Genomic DNA, 20,986 nt, shown 5'->3' with positions numbered 1-20,986 from the left:
TAAGGTTGTACCAAAAATATGCATAGCTTATCTCTCTTTGTTGGCAACGGCAGTGCAATGTAATTTTGTACCGAAATGTGCATAGTTTATCTATTTTGTTAGCAATGGCGATGCAGTCTAAGGCTGAACCGAAAATGTGCATAGCTTATGTCTTTTGTTAGCAATGGCGGTGCAGTGTGCCGTTGTACCGCAAATGTGCCTAGCTTACCTCCTTTGTTAGCAATGGCGGTGCAGTGTACCGCTGTACCGAAAATGTGTATAGCTTATCTCTTTTGCTAACAATGGAGGTGCAGTGTAGCGATGTGTCGAAAATGTGCATAGTTTATCTCTCTTTGTTGGCAATGACGGTGCTCGTCATTCGTGTTTTAAAAACTGTAGCCTTTGTTCTGATGTTGATGACGATAAGATAAATGCACCCGGGTCAGTCTGACGTCAGAATATTAAAAAACCAAATGAGAATAAACCAAAAGCAGATTTGTCCAGTTTCTTTCCAGCAAACACAAGCCAGAAATTACACGTACGCTAACAAAATAAGACAAAAATGCGTCATAATCTTCAAGATAAATTTAATCTGATGACTTTGAATTTCAGATCAAAAAGTTTTGCTGTTCATCTTTAAATCTCAATGAGGAATCTTTACAAGGACTACTTGTTTCCTTAAACTGAAATAAGTGAGTACTACGTCACCAGTTTGCTCAAACAGCGTCATCGAAAAGGCAGGAATGAACACCAGACTACACAGCTTGGACCTCAATTATTTTAGGTAGGAACTTTCCACATTGACGGGGACACAAGTAGCTGTTTTGCTCAGAGATTCTTGTTTGAGACTGTAATGATACAACGTATGTCAGAATGAATCGTTTTCCACAGTATGCTTCTTGAGAGAACAAAAGGAGACAATTCAGGTTTATCCATTTACCTACAGAAGATTAAAAGTTACTGGTACATGAATCGGTCGGGTTTTTTTACTTATACGGAGTAGATGATGTGGGGTAACATATAAAACAACAAAAAAAGCTTACCAGCTTTATTCTTGAGGCGTTAAAATGGCTTTAAACTGCGATTTCCCCAACATCCCAGCGGTCAGTCCGGAAATCAATTAGCCTGCTTCGGTGAATTCAGCTGTGATATCTGTTAAAACAACTTGTTAGGGGACAGTCGGAATTGGGAGCGTTATACTGGTCAGCATGTCCATCGATGACGTCATTTCCGAATATTTCCGACCATTGACCGGAACATATGTATAAAATAGAGGAGTTTTTAAGAAATATACATCAAAAATGAATTTTTTTTTTTGGTTTGGCATACCTTTCCTTATTTTCGTTAAAACTATTTTCTTCGTTTTATAGTACCTTTTAATATGTTCTTTAAACTTTAGCCCACACAGCGCTTGCTGACAAGCCATTGTCGTTTTGTACAGGATACAAGTGCTGTGATTGAGTATCACCTATCTAATATCATCGCCATACCTCCCCGTGGAATATCTCGGCATGGGTACAAAATATGGCCCTTTCAGCTACTAATAGTTATTACTGAATGTCTCGCGTGAAATGACGAGGTTCAAATGATTGTTGAAACGCCTTAAACACCTACCTGGGCTCCATTAGCGCTGATCCCAGAAATCAGCTGGGAGCACTTCATGTCTTATCTTGACACGTCTGTTTTAGACTATTCGAAACATTTAATTTGGCCTTGTCACATGAAAGGTGCTAAACTGACTGTCATCTAGACAAATAACAATAATTGGGTAGCTTACTTTAGTATACGTTTGCCGCTAATAGGCTAGTTTCATTCTGGACTTTGACGTGGTCAGTCAAATTAATGAACAGACCATGTTCGCAGATCGTTTGAGACACCCGAGTCAGACGTTGAATAAAATCAACAAGTGGAGAAAGCAGGTAATGCCCTGGGAAATTTTACGCCTGATATTTCCACACTGTGATGACGTCCATTCATCCATCCGTTCATCTGGCCATCTTTTCATCTAGCCATCCTTTAATCTAGCTATCCGTTCATCCAACCATCCATCTATTAATCCATCCATTTATCCATCGATCCATCCAAGAATCCACTCAATCATCCACCCGCCCATATCCATCCATCTAACCATCCATCTGTTCATTCATTTATCCAATTAGTCTATTGCATCTATCATTGCAATCCTTTCAAAGCATTGTCAGCACCTTTGTTGTTTAGCACCTGCGCATTGCAGCCGCCCTTTTCGATGGCGTTGGGCTTCATAGTGTAATAGATGATAACCCGTCTCATGGCCACTTGTCTCTTGATTAATCACAATAACTTCCCAAGAAAATTTCTAAGAGCGGCCTTCAAACGTCAAAAGGTGCTTTCTTGATTGCCCTAAAGCATGTTAACTTTTTCTATAAGAGATATATTTACTCCAAGGACTCCAGTCTATCCCATTGGTGGTTATTAAGGGGTGATGCTCAATGTCAAGATGTCTGTAAGAAGCCTTATGGTCGTAGTGGATGCCAAAGATACCACATCATCATGTAGAACAAACTGCGCATTCACTTACGTAATCCAACATTACTATTATACAAGCGTATCTGGTCTTAAATACGGCCTCCACACGTGGCTAACCGTGCGTTGCGCAATGTGTGACGTAAGGCTGACGTCATATTGTCCGAAAACAAATCTTGTATCATTACGTCACTGTCTGTGTCTGCCGTGATATATAAGCGTGTCTGACTAAAGACATATAGGATGTTAGTGTATTGTTCTGTCATGACATTACCAATCTGTATCTGGGCTGAAGCACATGCCATGCCTGTGCATGCTTACATGCTTGACCTTAAACACTAATAGAAGTCTTGAGGCAAAATTGCCTGAGGACAAATAGACGCAGCATGGTGTTATATCATTTTGTCCAAACACACGTTTTTATTTCACATCTAACTTACGATGTACATAATGTAATATACAACAATATCTAACATTCAACACACACCACGTCATCATATAACTAAATTTTATCCAATGTCATAGTATGAAATAGCTCTATCCTAACCAAACGTCTGTAGGACCTTCGACCCATGCCATGTAATTATTGTTTAAGTATATATATGGCCCTATCTCACCAAAGACACAGGTCTTCTTCTTATATAATTATGTCTGACCTTGACCCCACAATGCGTTGTTATATAACTTTTTCTGACCTTTGTCACGTCATTTTCTTACATAACTGTGTCATGAACATTATCGTGTTGTACATAACAGTTTCCCACATTCAATAGGCACCGCGTTGTTATACAAGTACATGTAAATATGCACCTGGTACTTTGTGCATGATAAAGCTGTCGTGACCACAAGCTGTGTCTGACCTTTGACACCCAAGCTGTGTCTGATCTTTGACACCCACCAGGGTTAAGTATCGTCCAGACTATCAAACATGACTCAAGAAGAGTCAACTTGAAATGGAATCAACAAGTTGAGCCGTGTTGAGTAGTCTGGTATTTTTATGTAAACAGGATGAGTCAAGTTGAGTGAGAGTAGCCAATCAGCAGACATGTAGAAATAACATGACCCTCTTCAGACACCTGACCTGGGCAAAATGGCAACACCAAAGGCGAAAGAGAGAAACTGGTCTCACGATGGGATAGTTTCTTTGGTACGGAAGTGTGGAAAATACCCTTGCCTGTACAACACTATCTCTAAGGATTACACAGACAGGGACAAAAGAAAATCATTGTGTCTCATGCACTGGAGAGAAAGATGGAAATTTCCCTCCAGTGCATAGACCGTTTGGTAAAAAAGATCAGCTCATCATGGTTTAACACACGACCTCGGTGTTGGACAATGTAGCCATGCTGTCACATAACTTTGAATGACCGAACAGATTCGCCATTCTGTCGCATAACTGTGTCTGGGCTAACAGAATTGCCATGTTGTCACATAACTGTGTCTGATCGAACAGACTCGCCATTCTGTCGCAAAATTGTGCCTGACCTAACAGACTCGCCATTCAGTTGCATAACTGTGTCTGGGCTAACAGACTCGCCATGATGCCACATAACTGTGTCTGACCGAACAGACTCGCCATGTTGTCACATAACTGTGTCTGACCTAATAGACTCGCCATGATGCCACATAACTGTGTCTGACCTAACAGACTCGCCATGCTGTCACATAACTGTGTCTGGCCTAACAGACTCGCCATTCTGTCACATAACTGTGTCTGACCTAATAGACTCGCCATGCTGTCACATAACTGTGTCTGGTCTAACAGACTCGCCATTCTGTCACATAACTGTGTCTGACCTAACAGACTCGCCATGATGCCACATAACTGTGTCTGACGTAACAGACTCGCCATGCTGTCACATAACTGTGTCTGACCTAAGAGACTCGCCATGCTGTCACATAACTGTGTCTGACCTAATAGACTCGCCATGATGCCACATAACTCTGTCTGACCTAACAGACTCGCCATGATGCCACATAACTGTGTCTGACGTAACAGACTCGCCATGCTGTCACATAACTGTGTTTGACCTAACAGACTCGCCATTCTGTCACATAACTATGTCTGGCCTTACAGACTCGTCATGTTGTCACATAACTCTGTCTGACCTAACAGACTCGCCATGCTATAACATAAGTGTGACTGACCTAACAGACTCGTCATATTGTCACACTTCTCTGTCTGACCCAAACCACACGCCACATGCACGCTCTTAAAGTTTAAGATACACAGAACTTTTTTATAACTTTGTCTGATCTAGACCATGTTACGTTGTTATATAACTCTTACTTACCTAGATCATGTTACATTGTTATATAAGTTTGTCTGACCTAGACAATATAACGTTGCTATAGAACTCTGTCTGACCTACACCACGTTGCATTGTATATGTTATATAACTAGCTGTGTCTAACAGGTTTTAAACCACTTCCACAGAACAAATCCCTAATTGAGGTAAATTGACCATTTGTCGACTAATACACCGTCGTCACTGCTCAGGTTTCATTCTCTGTGCTATGTATTTTATATCACATCCCTGCATAAACCAGGATTTTTCTGGTGGATTAAGCATCCCACAGGCCAAATCCTTTTGCATTCTTTTCATGTGACCGTTATAAAATGTGATGACAATGCAGCATTTTGAGTCATTCAAATCTAAGGCCATGCATTGCTATATAATTGTGTCTGACCTAATAGACTGGTCATATAGTTTTATAGCTTTATAAGATGCATGCCGTGATATATAGCAGTGTCTGAGTTAGCAGACGTACCATGTTGTTATAGAACTGGCCTCATCTAAACCACGATATGTTGCTATGTAAATAGCATGTCGACAATAACGACGGAACGGCGGTCCGTGACCTTGGCATGTAAGTCTCAAGGATATTACGTCGACTATCTCGATGAAATGATCGACCGTGACCTTGGCATGTTTGTCTCAAGGGTATAACGTCGACTATCTCCATTGCTTGATGGGCCGTGACCTTGGCATGTATATTTGGAGGGTATTACGTCGACTATCCCGATGTGATGATCGACCGTGTTTGTCTCAAGGATATTACGTTGACTATCTCGATGTCATAATCGGCCGTGCCCTTGTGATGTATCTTTCAAGAGTATTACGTCGACTAACCCCGATGTAATGATCGACCGTGACCTTGGCATGTATATCTCAAGGTTATTACGTCGACTACCCCAATGTAATGATCGCCCATGACTTTTGGCACGTAAATCGCAAGGTTATTATGTCGACTACCCAATGATCGATCATTACTTCGGTATTTATATTCTGGAGCAACTTCATTTAAATGGATATAGAGTCAACCCTGAACGGCTGAAGTGAGATAGCCAGGTCTAGCCTATGCCTACCCTAAGGTGAATTTTGGGTATGGCTGATTTGTTCAAACGTGACCACGACTGTAGGACTTAACCCAGGAAGCCATATTTCCACTGTAAGCTAATCAGCGTCAATTCTGTATTCCTTAAGGAGGAAAGTTGAGAAAAATAATTCACGAAGATTTATTACATCGATTATCCCGATTGACTGATTGACCGTTAATGGTAGTGTTTACACTCAAATTTATTGCTTCAGTGATCTATTACATGAGATTATAATACTGTTCGATCGGAAAGTGCTCACTTTCTACAGCTACCACGTCTTGCGTCGAGCCTGTGATGAATCAGACCCCTAATCGCCAGTAATGCTTGTCAATCGTCTAGAACGTTTAGTCTACGAGCGTAAGCATTGGCCACTGTAATAATCTGAAACGACTATTCATAGTCGAACATCAACAGTGTTGAGTTATTCGGAAATTCGCCGTCTTAACGGTACATGTGTATTATAAACTCTGTTTTATTATAAACGAGCCAGGTTAGTTTCATTCCCCAGTTCATACAATGGTCCCTTCATTGCATGGCTCCTTTGGAAATGTCAGGGTATTATATTTCAAATCATCTTCCGTTTCTTTGTTGACCAACTTTCACACAATAAGACTCCTCCTACGCGCAGGTTTTGAGAGTTTTTCCGCGGAAAATGCCATTGGCTGTGTCAAAACATAGTGAATATTTGTTCTCCTCACAAACATCATTTCGTTGTTAATTTCCATTGTTTTCTTTTCATTTTTAATGTCATTATTAGGGGACCCAAGGTAATTTCACTGATTTTTTCGTACACCCACTGCTATACAATATCACGTTGAAAATGCTTCCTGGAAGTTCCTTGCGCAGCTCCAGTCGCCTGAAGTATAAGTGTGGACACATAGTAGGGCATCCACAAACCGGGCAAATCCCAACATTATTTGATGTTCTGTTGTGGGCAGCACAAACAAAAGACAACTGATTAACGGATTTAAATTTGGACAGATAAACAACAGTCCAGTATCACTAAGTTTTCTCTAATTCGATTGGTGCTTAACACCAAATTGTTAATAATTTGCACGCAGAGGACACCAGAGTGGCCTCAATAGATCGACACCCTTTGACAGGTAGATGAGAAACCTTCGGAGCTGAAGCCGCACCAAAACTGGCTAGAGCTTGATTCGAACATTTGACCTTACTAACCAGCGACACTTCCGCCTCCACACCCATTTACATCCACCCCCATAGCATTGCTATTCCCTTACTAAGTTCATTAAGTAGTACCATACGCGTGGAAGCCTACATGCATCGAAGAGACAATCAGCCTGGCTCATATTTGAACTGAACTGAACTGAACTGAATGCTTAAAGGCAGCATTGGACCAGTGTCTTCATCGACTCAGTTTATTAGTTCGTTTGCTTGAGACATCATCAGAGTTTATATACTGCGTAATGTTCATGGACAAGGGGACAACCACCATATTTGTGAGCATTGAGCACACAGTGTACAAGGTGGTCAAGGTTATCAAACACAGTGTGAAGGTCAATGAGTGGATCCTATTTTGGAGTGTACCTAGCAGGATGCCTGACAAATACTGCTGTCCTGGCAGCCTAATGTTGGATTTGAATTCTTACCCTCCACGGACATTGGCAGCCCATATTCAAACACCACCACCCAACACACAGCAAAATTTCGAGCAATATACAGGGTGTCCCAAAAGTCACGCACCATCCAGAGCGGTGTGTTGCCCCATCTCTTCCAAACATAGAAACCAATTCCACTTTCTAGTACTGTTAGTTTATTAGTCATAATTAACTCTGAAAGAGGGGAAAAAATTTAAAATCAGTATCAAATCTGAAAAACAGGAAAAAAATGAAAATCAGGATGGTGCGCGACTTCTGGGACACCCTGTATAAGCAGAGACTCTGAAAATTCTGTAATTACAAGCATCTAAAAGGCCTGTGATATTTTTATTGGTCTAATCCAGCCAGTTCAAAAAGCTGTACTTATATAAAACACAACATTCATCAGCAGTGATTGACGAGAAATGGAAAACACACTACAAACACGTACGCACATTACATACAAATGGAAAATGAAATGCACACATTCACAAGTTATAATACTATATCCTTCGTTTCGAGTAAATACTCAACTATAGCTATACACCAAAAAAAAGAAACCATAGAGAACAAACCAAATCATATCAGCCTTTCTTTTATGTAATATTATGCAGAAAAATAAAACAAATTCACAAATAAGATTTGGAACAAAACTTCATCCACAATATATATCATTCATAATTAAGTACATTATAGAAATATAAATTTTCCGAATCTTTCTTGTAAACCTATTATTCATAGTGTTATCATTCGACATGAAAAAAAATTGTATAAACTATGTATGAAAGATTAATATGCTTCTCAGTTGTATATGTCTATTTGAAAACAAACTGAAGTACTCTACCTTTCTCTTCTCTTTCTATTTAAAACGTTTACGACTAAATTTGCCAAACACAGGATGCAAAAATAAACATATAATTCTATAGTGCAGCATCAAGATCTGTCCAGCTCAATACCAGTAGCAAAACATTTACACCCAAGTTTTCCATGGAAACAATAAAGCGCTGGATAATAATAATAATATGACGCTGTGTACATTCAAACCGTTCTAGAAAGATGAACTTCATTAATAATTGAGGTTGTGGCCCTACCTGCAATTATCTCATCTAGCCTCAAATCAGTCCACCCAATAACAATGGCTGCGTATCCAGCACAATTACAAATAAATGGTCATTCAGACAAATTACAAATTTGAGACCTGTAGTCCCTAAGTGACGACACATGAAAGGCACTGCTTGATTTGCAAGCCAACACACGTGGTATTCATGAATTGCTTGATTTTCAAGTAAACTGAACTCTACTGCTTGATTCCGCCACAGCTTGGTTTGAAAGCCAACAGTGCCCAAACATAAAGGCCACTGCTTGGTTTGAAAGCCAACAATGTCTATACAAACAGGCAACTGCTTCGTTTGAAAGCCAACAATGTCTATACATACAAACCACTGCTTGGTTTGAAGGCCAAAAAATCTATACTACGTGATTCGTGGACCGGAGTAAAATGTCTCTGAAGAGGTAGCGATGATATCAACACATAACTATGTATCGATTGATATACTGATATGTAAATAGTGCTTATACTGAAATGTAATCGTTATATACTGCATGATAATCACATTTTGAAGCCAGAACAACTGGCAACAATTTCTAATCACTCATTGGCTACAAACATAAAGCGTCTATTACAGCAGGAGGTAAATTATTCTGGGTAGAGACACATGTTTTCCATAAATACACATCACATTAGAAAATATGAAAAATGATACAAAGGAGCAAAAGTTAACCATACAAGTCTGCAGAACCAAAGTACAGCAGTTGGTTGTGATTGAATGGTCAAACAGATCCAGACAGTCCAGGGTTTTATGTACAGTTAAAGTTGGGAGAGAGGAGAAGTTTAAACTAAATAGTATTTTCTCCAAACGGCAAATATGTGCCTTCTAAAGTTAACATCTCTCACACAAATGTATATCAAAAGAAACACATGGTAATAAGTTAAACAGTACAACGATGAAGCTTTCTATATACAACAAAAATAATGTGTACAATTTGCTTACTTTATTAGCACTTCCTATGGTGTAAAGTGACTATAGACGAATCAGATTCACACTTTCGATATTGAAACCTCTAATTAGCATATCCAATCCATTATTTCCTCTCCTTGACCAATGAAAACATGTTAATCACAGCCAATCAGCTTTAGGTTCTTATTAAGATTTTGTCATTGGTTTATCAGCCTGATAGAAAAATATATTAAAAATATGCCTATTCCAATTTCCAACAAGTAAAAAAACCAAATGAATATTTACAACTCTGAGAATGACATATAATAAAACACTGTGATGTGTTGATAGAAGTCTGCATCTTAAATTTAGTGCTTGACAACAATCAGCTCATACCTGGGAAAGCCCTGATTGCTGATGATGCAATACTGTTGAAACATCAAACCATGTCTACACAAACAATTATGTACAAGTTTTCCAACCAACATCTTGGAAGTTGAATTGAAAAGCATAGAAGAAATTCTATAAATATGCATCTCCTACATACCTCATTTGATAGGGATCTCCGAAAACAAATCAGAATTAAACCTGTCATATTCTGGTCATCCTTCCACAGGGGTTAACCACATGTAAGACAGTTTTCAATCTGCTTAAACGTCTTTCAAACACTCTAAATAATGTAACCAATATGTACATGTACAAAACATTACAATATAGCTCCGAAGACTTCACATTAAAGCTAATCAACTCGCTAAATGTATACAAAAGCCAACTAAAATTATTTCAAAATCCTTTGTATATGTATGCATACCTTGTAAATAAGAAAATCACATATCCATATTTCAATTTTCACTTCGGAGACAGCAACATAGTAAAATTTTTTTGCATAAGACATGATGATATCACATAACTGAAAACCAACAAATGTTGTATACTCTTGGGATATCAGGGAAATCAGTTGTCATCTTTGGTTCACACCCACACCATCTTAGTCGCATCACTAACATGTGCATTGTTTTCTAATAACTAGCCTCAAAAACTTTTTTAATTTATCACATAAATTATGCATAGATTACTTTGGAATGTGAGGACAAAATCCAAGTGAGTTTACATACAAAAATAGCTATTAGTGAAGACAAAAAAAACATTTCTGAAGATATAATGACCACAATGCTACTGTGTGAATCAAAGTAGATCTATAGAGAATTTGCATATTCTGTATTGTTGTCTTTGGTGCCTGAGAGAGGATTCATGATAGACTTCTTTGTGCAATATTACAAAAAAAGTTTTCATGTGCAGACTTCATACAATCCACGGCGAAAGGATGGCGACCACACGATGATAACAGAGAATCTACCACTTTTACATCATAATCTGAATAAATTCTTCATATTCCAGCAACTCCCACACGCTTCCACTCTAACTTTATGTCCCTAACTTCCATAATCTGTCATGCCTTAGCATAAGGAACCAAACATTCACTCCAGCCTGACTATATCTAGTCTGATTGGTGTTTTACGCTTTACTCAAGCATATACTCACTTATACCACGGCGGCCAGCATTATGGTGGGAGGAAAACGGGCCCACGACCATTCGCAGGTTAGCCAGACTATAAAACACTGTATAAACATTGCCTCTGATACTGGTGAGATACCACTGTTTGTTCGAACTGTCTAATCCCATGTTACACCTCCTATTTTACACCAGTGTCTTGTAACTCAACCAGTCTCAGATCGATACACAGGTCTCTTCTCTCCTAACCCTGGCAGTTTCGCTGAACAAACAGACTTTTGAATCAGTCTCTACTAAATTAGTCTGACAATATTAAACATGCTTGTTTGATGCTTCTGAAACTATAGCTGAACATCAGCACTATCCATCATTCTACTTGGCCAGGCTAAATATCAAGTCAGTCAATCTTATATTTCAATCCACCACTCTTTCTCTGCTGCATTATTGGACCGTTTCTCTTCTGCATTTTACTCTTTCCGTACCTCATTATTCAACCTTTTCTTTGCTACATTATTTGACCTTTTCTTTGCTGCATAATTTGACCTTTTCTTTGCTGCATTATTTGACCTTTTCTTTGCTGCATTATTTGACGTTTTCTTTGCTGCATTATCTGACCCTTTCTCTTGACCATTTTCACTCTTTCTGTGCTGCACTATTTGACCTTTTCTTTGCTGCATTATCTGACCCTTTCTCTTGACCATTTGCACTCTTTCTGTGCTGCATTATTTGACTCCGAGTCTCTCTGCTGCAGAATCTGCTGACTCAAGCATCTCGTCAATGGCCGAGTCCTCCACCCCCAGCAAACTCTGTAGAATATCCTGGGACCTGCCTCCCGTCCCCTCCCGCCCAGTCACGCTGCTCAAAGGGGACTTCCTGTCCTGAAGGTAATTCAGCTTTTTCTTCTGAAACAAAAACATCATCACACTACATCAAAACACCAGCCATTAATTTATTTCCATGATGTTTTATGTCTTACATATTTCTCTTATAGGCTGGCAATCAGCAAAGGCTAGAGAAAACCTAGACTGCCGTGATCATACATTACTCTTCTCAGATCTTGGAATAGTTTTATGGGTGAGGAGAAACCAATGCACTAAAGTTCTGGGACAATGCCTGACAGGGGACCCTGTCTGAGACGCATAACCACCTTCTCCACTAACTTCCCTTTGTTTACCAGGAGTAAGCCAACCAAAAGTAACAACCAGACAAGACACAATAACATAACGGTCAGACAGTGTAAAGCAGTGAAGAGGCTTTTATGTTTTCTTGATTTTATTGCCACTGTGAATGAGCACTAAAGGTAGCAGTCTGCCCACATACAACTTTTCCCCTTCTTTCGCCTGACTTGTAAAACTAGGAGGAAATAGGGAGCAGGTTAGCATACCAAGAACATGTCCCCGTTGAATGTCTTCTTGTCTCTGTGCTGTGTGGCTGGAATTGTCTGCTCCTGGTGGTTGCGCAGTCTATTTAGGACACTCTCAATAACCAGGTTCTTTTTCTCTCCACCTTTGATAACTAAAACACAAACAATACATGGTGAAAGGGAGAGTGAAATGGTGAGTGGCTGAAAATGCATTGGTTTAATGAGTGAAACATTGAGAATTGGGGAGTGGCTGAGACAAGACATTTGGTGAATGAGTGTTATGCTGGGTACCTGAATGCAACACTGAGTAACTGAAAGCAACACTGGGTGAATGAGTGCAACACTGGGTCATTGATGGCAACAGTAGGTGATTGAGTGCAATGTTGGATGACTGAGCACAACAGTGGTTGACTGATCACAACAACATTGCTTACAGACTTTTCTTAAAGTGATACATACATTTTTATAATACTAGCACTGGCTGTTTTCTGCACTTATATGCCTCAAGCAGAGAAATTTGAGCATAGGACCAAGAGGGTCCATAAATGCTCTTCCCAATGCCTGGGGACTGAGCTAAGTGCATCAAGAAATGAGCCAAATTCTAACAAAGTCACAGAGCATCAGCAGCTAAATTTTTCCCTGAAGACGTCAGTATTAGAGCAGGCAGTCCCCCATTACCTGACAAACTTCATTACAACCGGAGTAATTTTAAATTGCACGAGCAAAGATTCTATAATTACCTGTGTCTTCGTTGTGAACTGAATCTTCGTCATCGCTGGCACTCATGGATTCTGGCATTTCGAAGTGCTTTTTGCGATGACGCATCATACTATGTTTCAGAGTGAATCTCTTTTGACACATGTCACACTCAAAGGGCTTTTCACCTGCAAACACAAAGCCAACAGCATTCTCCATAAGGTTAGAGTTGACATGAAAACATTAGACATATAGGAAAGACGTAAAGATTTCAAAAAACAGGTCATTCATTAACAAGAACGCACGACGGTACGCCAAAGATGATGCACAGAACCAACCACTTTCCAGCTGTAACTGTGGTTAGACAGAAATCAGAAAAAACATTTCTTAAACTTTTATCAACTCCACTATACAGCAGCAAAAACCCACCCATTTCAACGAATTCTCTCTATTCTCCAGCAAAAGAAAAACAGATATCAACCAAACTGTAACGTCCATCGGAGAACTTTTCGCCGTTTGAGTGTAAGTTTGAATGCACCCATGTGAGTGGGAAGAGTTAGCTGGATTAATTCGAAAGCAAATTTACCTGTGTGTGAACGCATGTGTCTGCGCAGATCTTGCAGGGACCAGAACCTTTTAGGGCAAAGCGAGCAGTAGACTTTACGCTGTATGTAATCAGAGGTTGCCGCATCAATGGCTGCTTCCTCCCCGGCAACCACATCGGACATGTCATTGGTCTCTGGGTCGCCACCCCTGTAATTCTTGGCCACAAGCTCTTCCATCGCTTCTGAGAAGCCCTCAATATCATCCACCCTGTTCTTCTCACGTAGTTGTGGCCAGTCCTCGCAGTGCACGCGCTCCTGATGATGCAGACACTCTTTGCGGGTTTCAAAAGAGGCGTCACAGAGATAACATTTGAAAGGGAAGTCGATGTTGTGTTCCTTCAAGTGTCGCACCAGCAGTTTTCGTGACGAGAACTTAGCAGAACATTTCCAGCATTCAGTGATTTTGTCGACGTTGTAGTTGTCTCTCTCTGGGTTCAGAGGCCTGTTAGATTGTGGGGCGGGCATCTTCTCACCTTCTTCATGCATTACGAGCTCAATCTTAGCTAGATCCTCTTCAGTGGGCTTGTAGTTCTCCTGCAAGTAATAAAACAGTAACTTATTAACCATTTTGTCTGCTGGCCTGAGAATCTCAGAAACACGAGAAAATATAGTCAAACAATATTAACAAATGTCATTGTTATTTTGATTTCTTCTGTTCCACCCACACCCCCCAAGCCCCCTGCTACAGAATTGAGAACCCCTCAGGAAAGGGGAAGAACAGACCGTAGTATTCATTACAGTTATTCTACAGCCGTCTTAATATTTCCTTCCTTTTTCTTTTTTTTCCTCCTTGCAGCTCTGAGAACCTCAGGGAGACAAGAGGAAGGCGAGACGCGAGGACGGTGCCTGTTCCAGGCGAGCTTAAGACGATGATGTATCTCTTCTTGCTTTTCCTTTGTCACACTATGGTCACCAGCGTCACAGCCTACAGGTCCTTCTCCAGAGACAACATGATCCGCTCTATGCTGCGACACGGCGCCTTCAACTCCATAGAGCGCCACCTGGCCGCCCAGTCCCAGAATCAGCCCCAGGTGACATGCTCCGGAGCTGCCTGTACCTACGCCTTCACAGTATCGGCTAACAATCACGTCATCGGAGAGTGCAATAGTTCAAACCAAGAAATAAACACAAAAGTAAGTTGCTCATAGGCCACTTTCACAAAACTTTGTAAATCAATTTTCCTTAACTTTTCCCACACTCTAACTTAGACTTGCTTTTATGAAAAAAAAGCAATGAGAAATGTGACTTACAGATTTTGTAAAGAACTGTTTGACATGCATGTTAATATAGATGAAGTCCAAAGGTATGGCCATTTCCAATACACATGTATAAAGAATATGCTCTTGAGGGTCTTTCTACAACTTTCTACTTATTTATTTATTTATTTGATTGGTGTTTTACGCCGTACTCAAGAATATTTCACTTATACAACGGCGGCCAGCATTATGGTGGGAGGAAACCGGGCAGAGCCCGGGGGGAAACCCACAACCATCCGCAGGTTGCTGGCAGACCTTCCCACTTTCAGCCAGAGAGGAAGCCAGCATGAGCTAGACTTGAACTCACAGCGACCTCATTGGTGAGAGACTCCTGGGTCATTAAGCTGTGCTAGTGCGCTAACCAACTGAGCCACAGAGGCCCCTAATTTTCTACTTAAAACAATAACACAGTCTGCTAAAACTCAGTTATAACAGCGAGTACAACATATTGGTATTGTGCAAAATCCCTTTAAAAACATAGCTGAGACTAGATGTTAATCAAAATGCCAAAGACTACAAAAATATTAAGCAAAAGTTATTTGCATAAAGTCAATCTTTCTGTCAAAAAAAAAGGTCATAATGAATTTTTTTCACTGTTTTCCAGATAGCTCACTTATCAAGCAAACTTGATCAGGTATTAAATGCAGTAGAAACTAAGAATGAGATTAACGTGGAGACAATGGATAAACAGATGTCCATTCTCAAGCGACAGTTACAGACAGAGCGATTACGACGCAACAAGCTAGAGTCACAACTTCGGGGACAGACACGAGCCATCCATCGGTACCGCCAAGTCTGTCGTAAAAATGAAACTTACCCACCAGGTAAGATTCTATACCAGTATTATATAAACATGATTTGTTCACTTCTTGTTAAGCTACACCGTGTATCAGGTAAAATGTACTTGGCTACAGGATTACTCAAGGCACTTTGCTCTCCTCCGTCCTTAAACCCACAGGTGAATTTGAACACCCCATACATTAACAAAAATAAATAAAACTCTAATGCCCCTCATTTCTTGCATCTGACTGCTCACATCAGATTTGTAGAATGTTATGAAGATACACCTGATACTACTGATCTTTACAGGAAATGTACCCAGACAATAGTGTGCCTGACTGTTTCTCAAAGGAAACAGGAGTTATTCCCCAAATTAGCTGCAAGTTCAGAAAGCCACTATTGAAATACACCAGAGACAACACATTGTATACCAGGTAACTCCAAAGAAAAAATGCATCATTCACTAAAAAAAAACTTGGAAAAAAACGAAAGGTATTTTACAGTTACGTAGGTGTAAAATGAGACGGTTTGCATGAGCCTAATTTGGAAAACCCTCCTTTGGCTTTTTTTAAGTGTGCTTATGAGGGTATGTTGGCTGGTCAAGTTTTTCACAGCACCCGCAAGTTTTGATGGGGAGGCCTGAAAAGAGCTTACATACTGTCACGGACAAACCACCTATCAGCCTTACAACCATGCCCTAGGTAGCTTGGCTGGCTCAGAGCGAGGCAAGGTTTATGTGTGTTAGCGTAACCCGGGTGAGAGGTCTCTGGGGAGTGGAGCACATTACTACTCCCCCGCACGCCAGTTTCCATACCAGTCAGCGCTGTACGTCATCTCTTCCCCCACCTCCCCTCACTCTCGTCCAAGATCGATATATCTGAATGAAGCTTCGCAGTCAATTTAATTAGGGGCCCAAGAGCGGAGTAAAGTTAAGCTTACAATGGCTAACAGATGCACGACATAACTGGCCCCTCCATTGAAAGAGCGGGATAATGTAATTGAGCCTGTCGCAAGCCCTGCCCCAATCTACTTTAATCTTACTCTCCAGCTTAACCCATGGGTGAAATTTTGGCTTTTCTTCACCGTGTCTTTCACGCCTTCCTTTCGCCACAAAAATAAGTGATGAGAGTGCTTCAAAATTCTCCACTTGTGCCAGAGATCTTCTAAGCAGTGAGGAAAATGATGAGTATTGGGTAACAGGTCAGCCAGACGTTAGCCCATGGGAAGGCCTCGCTAACAACAGACAAAGCATCAAAGTTACCATGTCTACACACTTCTTCACTCCTCAAGGGATTAACTTTATCAGCTTTGGGATTAACAGCCCTGATCTTATCTACTTTAACCCTCACACTTGACTCCTGATATCTTATGTTCACCTACAATCAATAAAGCAAAGTTGATCCACTTGTATCCAGCTGCCAAGCAGACTTATGTCAATAGCAGACACTCATACATGTTCCTGTTAGATATCACACTCTTCTGGGCCATACTTAGATCTTACAGGTACTGTGTCAAAGGTTCTGGAGTAATGACACATTAGATCAATCGGAACTTAATTTACCTGCCAATGGATTCCTTAAGAAATCATTTTATGGTACCGGTAATCTCTGTGACATTCACAGTTAATTAGCAGGTCAATAATTTCCACTTCTAGAAACACGGAGGAGTGTCAAAAATGTAAAGGATTAGACCTTCATTTTTTCCCCTAAATTCTTGCAGCCAGAATGCAGAAGAGCAGAACATCTACACATTTTTCCATATTTTCCATGGCCATATGTGACTACCAGGATAGGCACAAGTAACATGCTCCCATGTGATCCATGGCCATATGTGACTGCCAGGATAGGCACAAGTAACATGCTCCCATGTGATCCATGGCCATATGTGACTGCCAGGATAGGCACAAGTAACATGCTCCCATGTGATCCATGGCCATATGTGACTGCCAGGATAGGCACAAGTAACATGCTCCCATGTGATCCATGGCCATATGTGACTGCCAGGATAGGCACAAGTAACATGCTCCCATGTGTTTCTGTCTACAGCCATACGCGACTGCCAGGACGTGTATGAGTACATCTCCAGAAAGCATGGAGTTTTTGAAATACAACCTAAAAATGGTCCAAAGATGTCAGTGTTTTGTGAGGACGGCTGGACTGTATTTCAGAGCAGGGAAGATGGATCGGTGACCTTTGACCGTGACTGGGAAGAATACAAACATGGGTTCGGTAAACCCTCAGCAGAGTACTGGCTTGGTTAGTTCACTTTTTTAAACTTTTCAACAATGTTTTCACCATTTTGAAAGTCATTAACTAAATATTTTCTGAAAACAAATTTAATTGTACTTCATTTCATCTCTTCTTGTACTCCGTTCTTTCTTCATTAATAATGCCCAAGTAAAATGAATCTCACCCAGTTTAGTGACCATAAAAATTACTTCACCACCCACAGTAGTTAACAACCAGCCTTTAAATGACCAATACTTCTATCCAACAAAAATCCCCTACAAAAAACGTATATACAAAAATAAGCACAATGTTTGATTCCTAGTTAAAGTACATATAACAATGCAACCTTAAGTTTATATTCTAAGTTTTACTAACATAATAAAATCATTATACCGTATTGTTGTCATAATATTTTCTGTCTTTATTACCCAGGAAATGAAAATATACACTATGTCAGCAGACAAAAGTCTTACAAACTGATGGTGGAGTTAGGAGATTGGGAAGGACGGTCGGCCAATGCTATCTATGACTCTTTTAAAATAGAAAATGAACAGGGATTTTACCGGCTCCATTTAGGCAAGTTTGTCACTGGTGCAGCACGCGACGGACTTCGTTTCCACGAAAGCATAGGTCATGGGGGATCTGTGAATGGCATGGCATTCTCTACGCGAGACAGGGACCATGACAAATCAAGTAGAAACTGTGCCAAGCTTTACAACGGTGGCTGGTGGTATAATGACTGCTTCTGGTCAAATCTGAATGGAGATTATGTGTATAAAGGTGGCGTATTCTCCGACAAATTTACCTGGTTTCCATGGAAAATGAACCATTACTCTCTGAAGACTTCCAAAATGAAGCTTAAACCAACATGAAATATGCCAAACCAGATACACAAAATTGAGAAATCTTGAGAAATTATTGCTGCTTATTTTTCGTCTCGGCCTGTCTTCTCGAATTCCCTAATGTCCCTTGTTAAATGATAATGGTCCTGACCTTATTGTGAGCTCTCACTTTGTACGTTTAAGCTGCAGCAGTCTGTGCGTGTACATTATACCTTGATGCTGTCCTTCAGGCATATCATTTCTATATTTTTATGTGTGTTATTTATTTAGACTACCAAATCAAAATGAAGTGTACTATGTACATAACAAGTGTATCCTACAGTTCTTTCAAGTTAGAATAGCAGGAGCTCACGAATGGCATGGAAATGATAGCTAGAAACAGAAATGCAAAGGAGGTCGTGACAAACAAATGGGTAGTCGGGACATGGGAAATGAGTCAAAATATTGAGAATGAGTCAAAACAATGAGAATGAGTCATGGACACAGAGAACTAATCATGATCAGGCAAACGAGTCATAACCAACACATTACACGACGCATAAAACCAATACTGCAAGATCCAGTGATCAACACGATCGACACGAGGTTGCAATACAGTTCACCCTGTCTCAAAATGATAATATAGTTCAAGTGATCTAAAAGATATGGCAATACAGTTCTAGTAATCTGAAATTCACTGCAATATCATAATACAGTCATCCAAGGAAAAATACATAGCAGAATGCTCTATTACAGAGATATTGCAATATAATTCCAAGGACCCGCGGCTTTTAAAACTTGATCTGAACAGGGAAGATTACAGTTCTTCTAAAGGGTTTAGGAAAAGCAACGATGAGGTCCCAGGGATTTAGCAGATGTAATAATCTGATCCCTCAGACAGATAATGTAATAATCTGATCCCTCAGATAGATAATGTAATAATCTGATCCCTCAGATAGATAATGTAACAAACTGGTCCCTCAGATAGATAATGTAATAATCTGATCCCTCAGATAGATAATGTAATAATCTGATCCCTCAGATAGATAATGTAATAATCTGATCCCTCAGATAGATAATGTAACAAACTGGTCCCTCAGATAGATAATGTAACAAACTGGTCCCTCAGATAGATAATGTAACAAACTGGTCCCTCAGAGATAGGAGATGTAACAAACTGGTCCCTCAGAGATAGGAGATGTAACAAACTGGTCCCTCAGAGATAGGAGATGTAACAAACTGGTCCCTCAGAGATAGGAGATGTAACAAACTGGTCCCTCAGAGATAGGAGATGTAACAAACTGGTCCCTTAGAGATAGGACATGTAACAATGTGGTCCCTTAGAGATAGGACACGTAACAATGTGGTCCCTTAGAGATAGGACACGTAACAATGTGGTCCCTTAGAGATAGGACACGTAACAATGTGGTCCCGGGGATTTAGAATATGTCATAATAACGTGCCACAGATTAAGAACAAGTCACAATATGGTTTCAGGAATTTAGAAAGAAGTCACAATATGGTTCCTAAGACATAGGAAAAGTAATAATGCACTCCAGGTGACTGGAGGTTGGTCCAAGTTAAACAAGAGTTGAACAGAGAGCCAATACAGTGATTGGGTAGATGTTGCATTACAATTCCAGTGACAGAGTAGAGGTTGCTATACAGTCACAACGACTACGCAGAGGTTGCTATACAGTCCTAGTCACAACGCAGAGGTGGCTATACAGTCCTAGTCACAACGCAGAGGTTGCTTTAGAGTCCCAAAGACTACGCAGAGGTTAGTATACAGTCACACACACTACCTAGAGGCTGCTATACCTAAAGACAGTGTTCAAGGTAAAACCCTGAGCAGAGGGGGTGTGTCATGACATCCACATGGCCATGCTGTAGCTGGCTGCCATTTAGCCCTGTGTCAGCTGATGGAGTCTCCATGCTAAAGAGATGTGATAACCAAGTTTTTATAATGTTGTCCTGTAGTCAAACTGTCCTGTTTTATCAGATTTGTTGTTATTATGTGCAGTGGTGCAGAGTTTATGTAAATGTACCTCTCAAGTCCAGAACTGATCAATGGTTCACTAGCTTACTAGCAACAACTGTGCGCTGTATTCAGGCATGAATCTGGAGAACATGTGCACAATGGGTGTGCCAAGATAGATATCCATGCACAATCCATCTACCTGCCCAGCCCTCTGAATGACTACCCATGTTATCATTATTTCACAGTCCGATGATAATGACGGATCTTACCTGAGCAGACCCGTCT

The 20,986-nt window shown here is 40.4% G+C and overlaps 2 protein-coding genes across 4 annotated transcripts in view; one reads left to right on the top strand and one right to left on the bottom strand.

The window, feature by feature from the left end:
• Positions 1-7,699: 7,699 nt before the first annotated feature.
• Positions 7,700-20,986, bottom strand: part of LOC135465398 (ras-responsive element-binding protein 1-like) — a 76,922-nt gene continuing 63,635 nt past the window's right edge. For all 3 annotated transcript variants that reach the window (XM_064742630.1, XM_064742632.1, XM_064742631.1), the window contains exons 14-17: positions 13,617-14,169; positions 13,075-13,218; positions 12,356-12,486; positions 7,700-11,873 (exon numbers count right to left, since the gene is read on the bottom strand). In XM_064742630.1, coding sequence (XP_064598700.1) covers positions 11,694-11,873; positions 12,356-12,486; positions 13,075-13,218; positions 13,617-14,169 — 1,008 coding nt within the window. In that variant the 3' untranslated portion in view covers positions 7,700-11,693. The remainder of the gene's footprint in view (positions 11,874-12,355; positions 12,487-13,074; positions 13,219-13,616; positions 14,170-20,986) is intronic.
• Positions 15,502-18,864, top strand: LOC135465399 (ryncolin-1-like). The gene is made up of 3 exons (XM_064742633.1): positions 15,502-15,715; positions 17,717-17,926; positions 18,332-18,864. The coding sequence occupies exons 1-3, from the start codon at positions 15,571-15,573 to the stop codon at positions 18,769-18,771; spliced, it is 795 nt and encodes a 264-aa protein (XP_064598703.1). The 5' UTR covers positions 15,502-15,570; the 3' UTR covers positions 18,772-18,864.

This window comes from Liolophura sinensis, chromosome 5 (assembly GCF_032854445.1).
Source record: "Liolophura sinensis isolate JHLJ2023 chromosome 5, CUHK_Ljap_v2, whole genome shotgun sequence".
In the NCBI taxonomy this organism is placed as follows: domain Eukaryota; kingdom Metazoa; phylum Mollusca; class Polyplacophora; order Chitonida; family Chitonidae; genus Liolophura; species Liolophura sinensis.
Note: the sequence above shows the minus strand (reverse complement) of the source record. Positions and strands in the feature narration are given on the sequence as shown.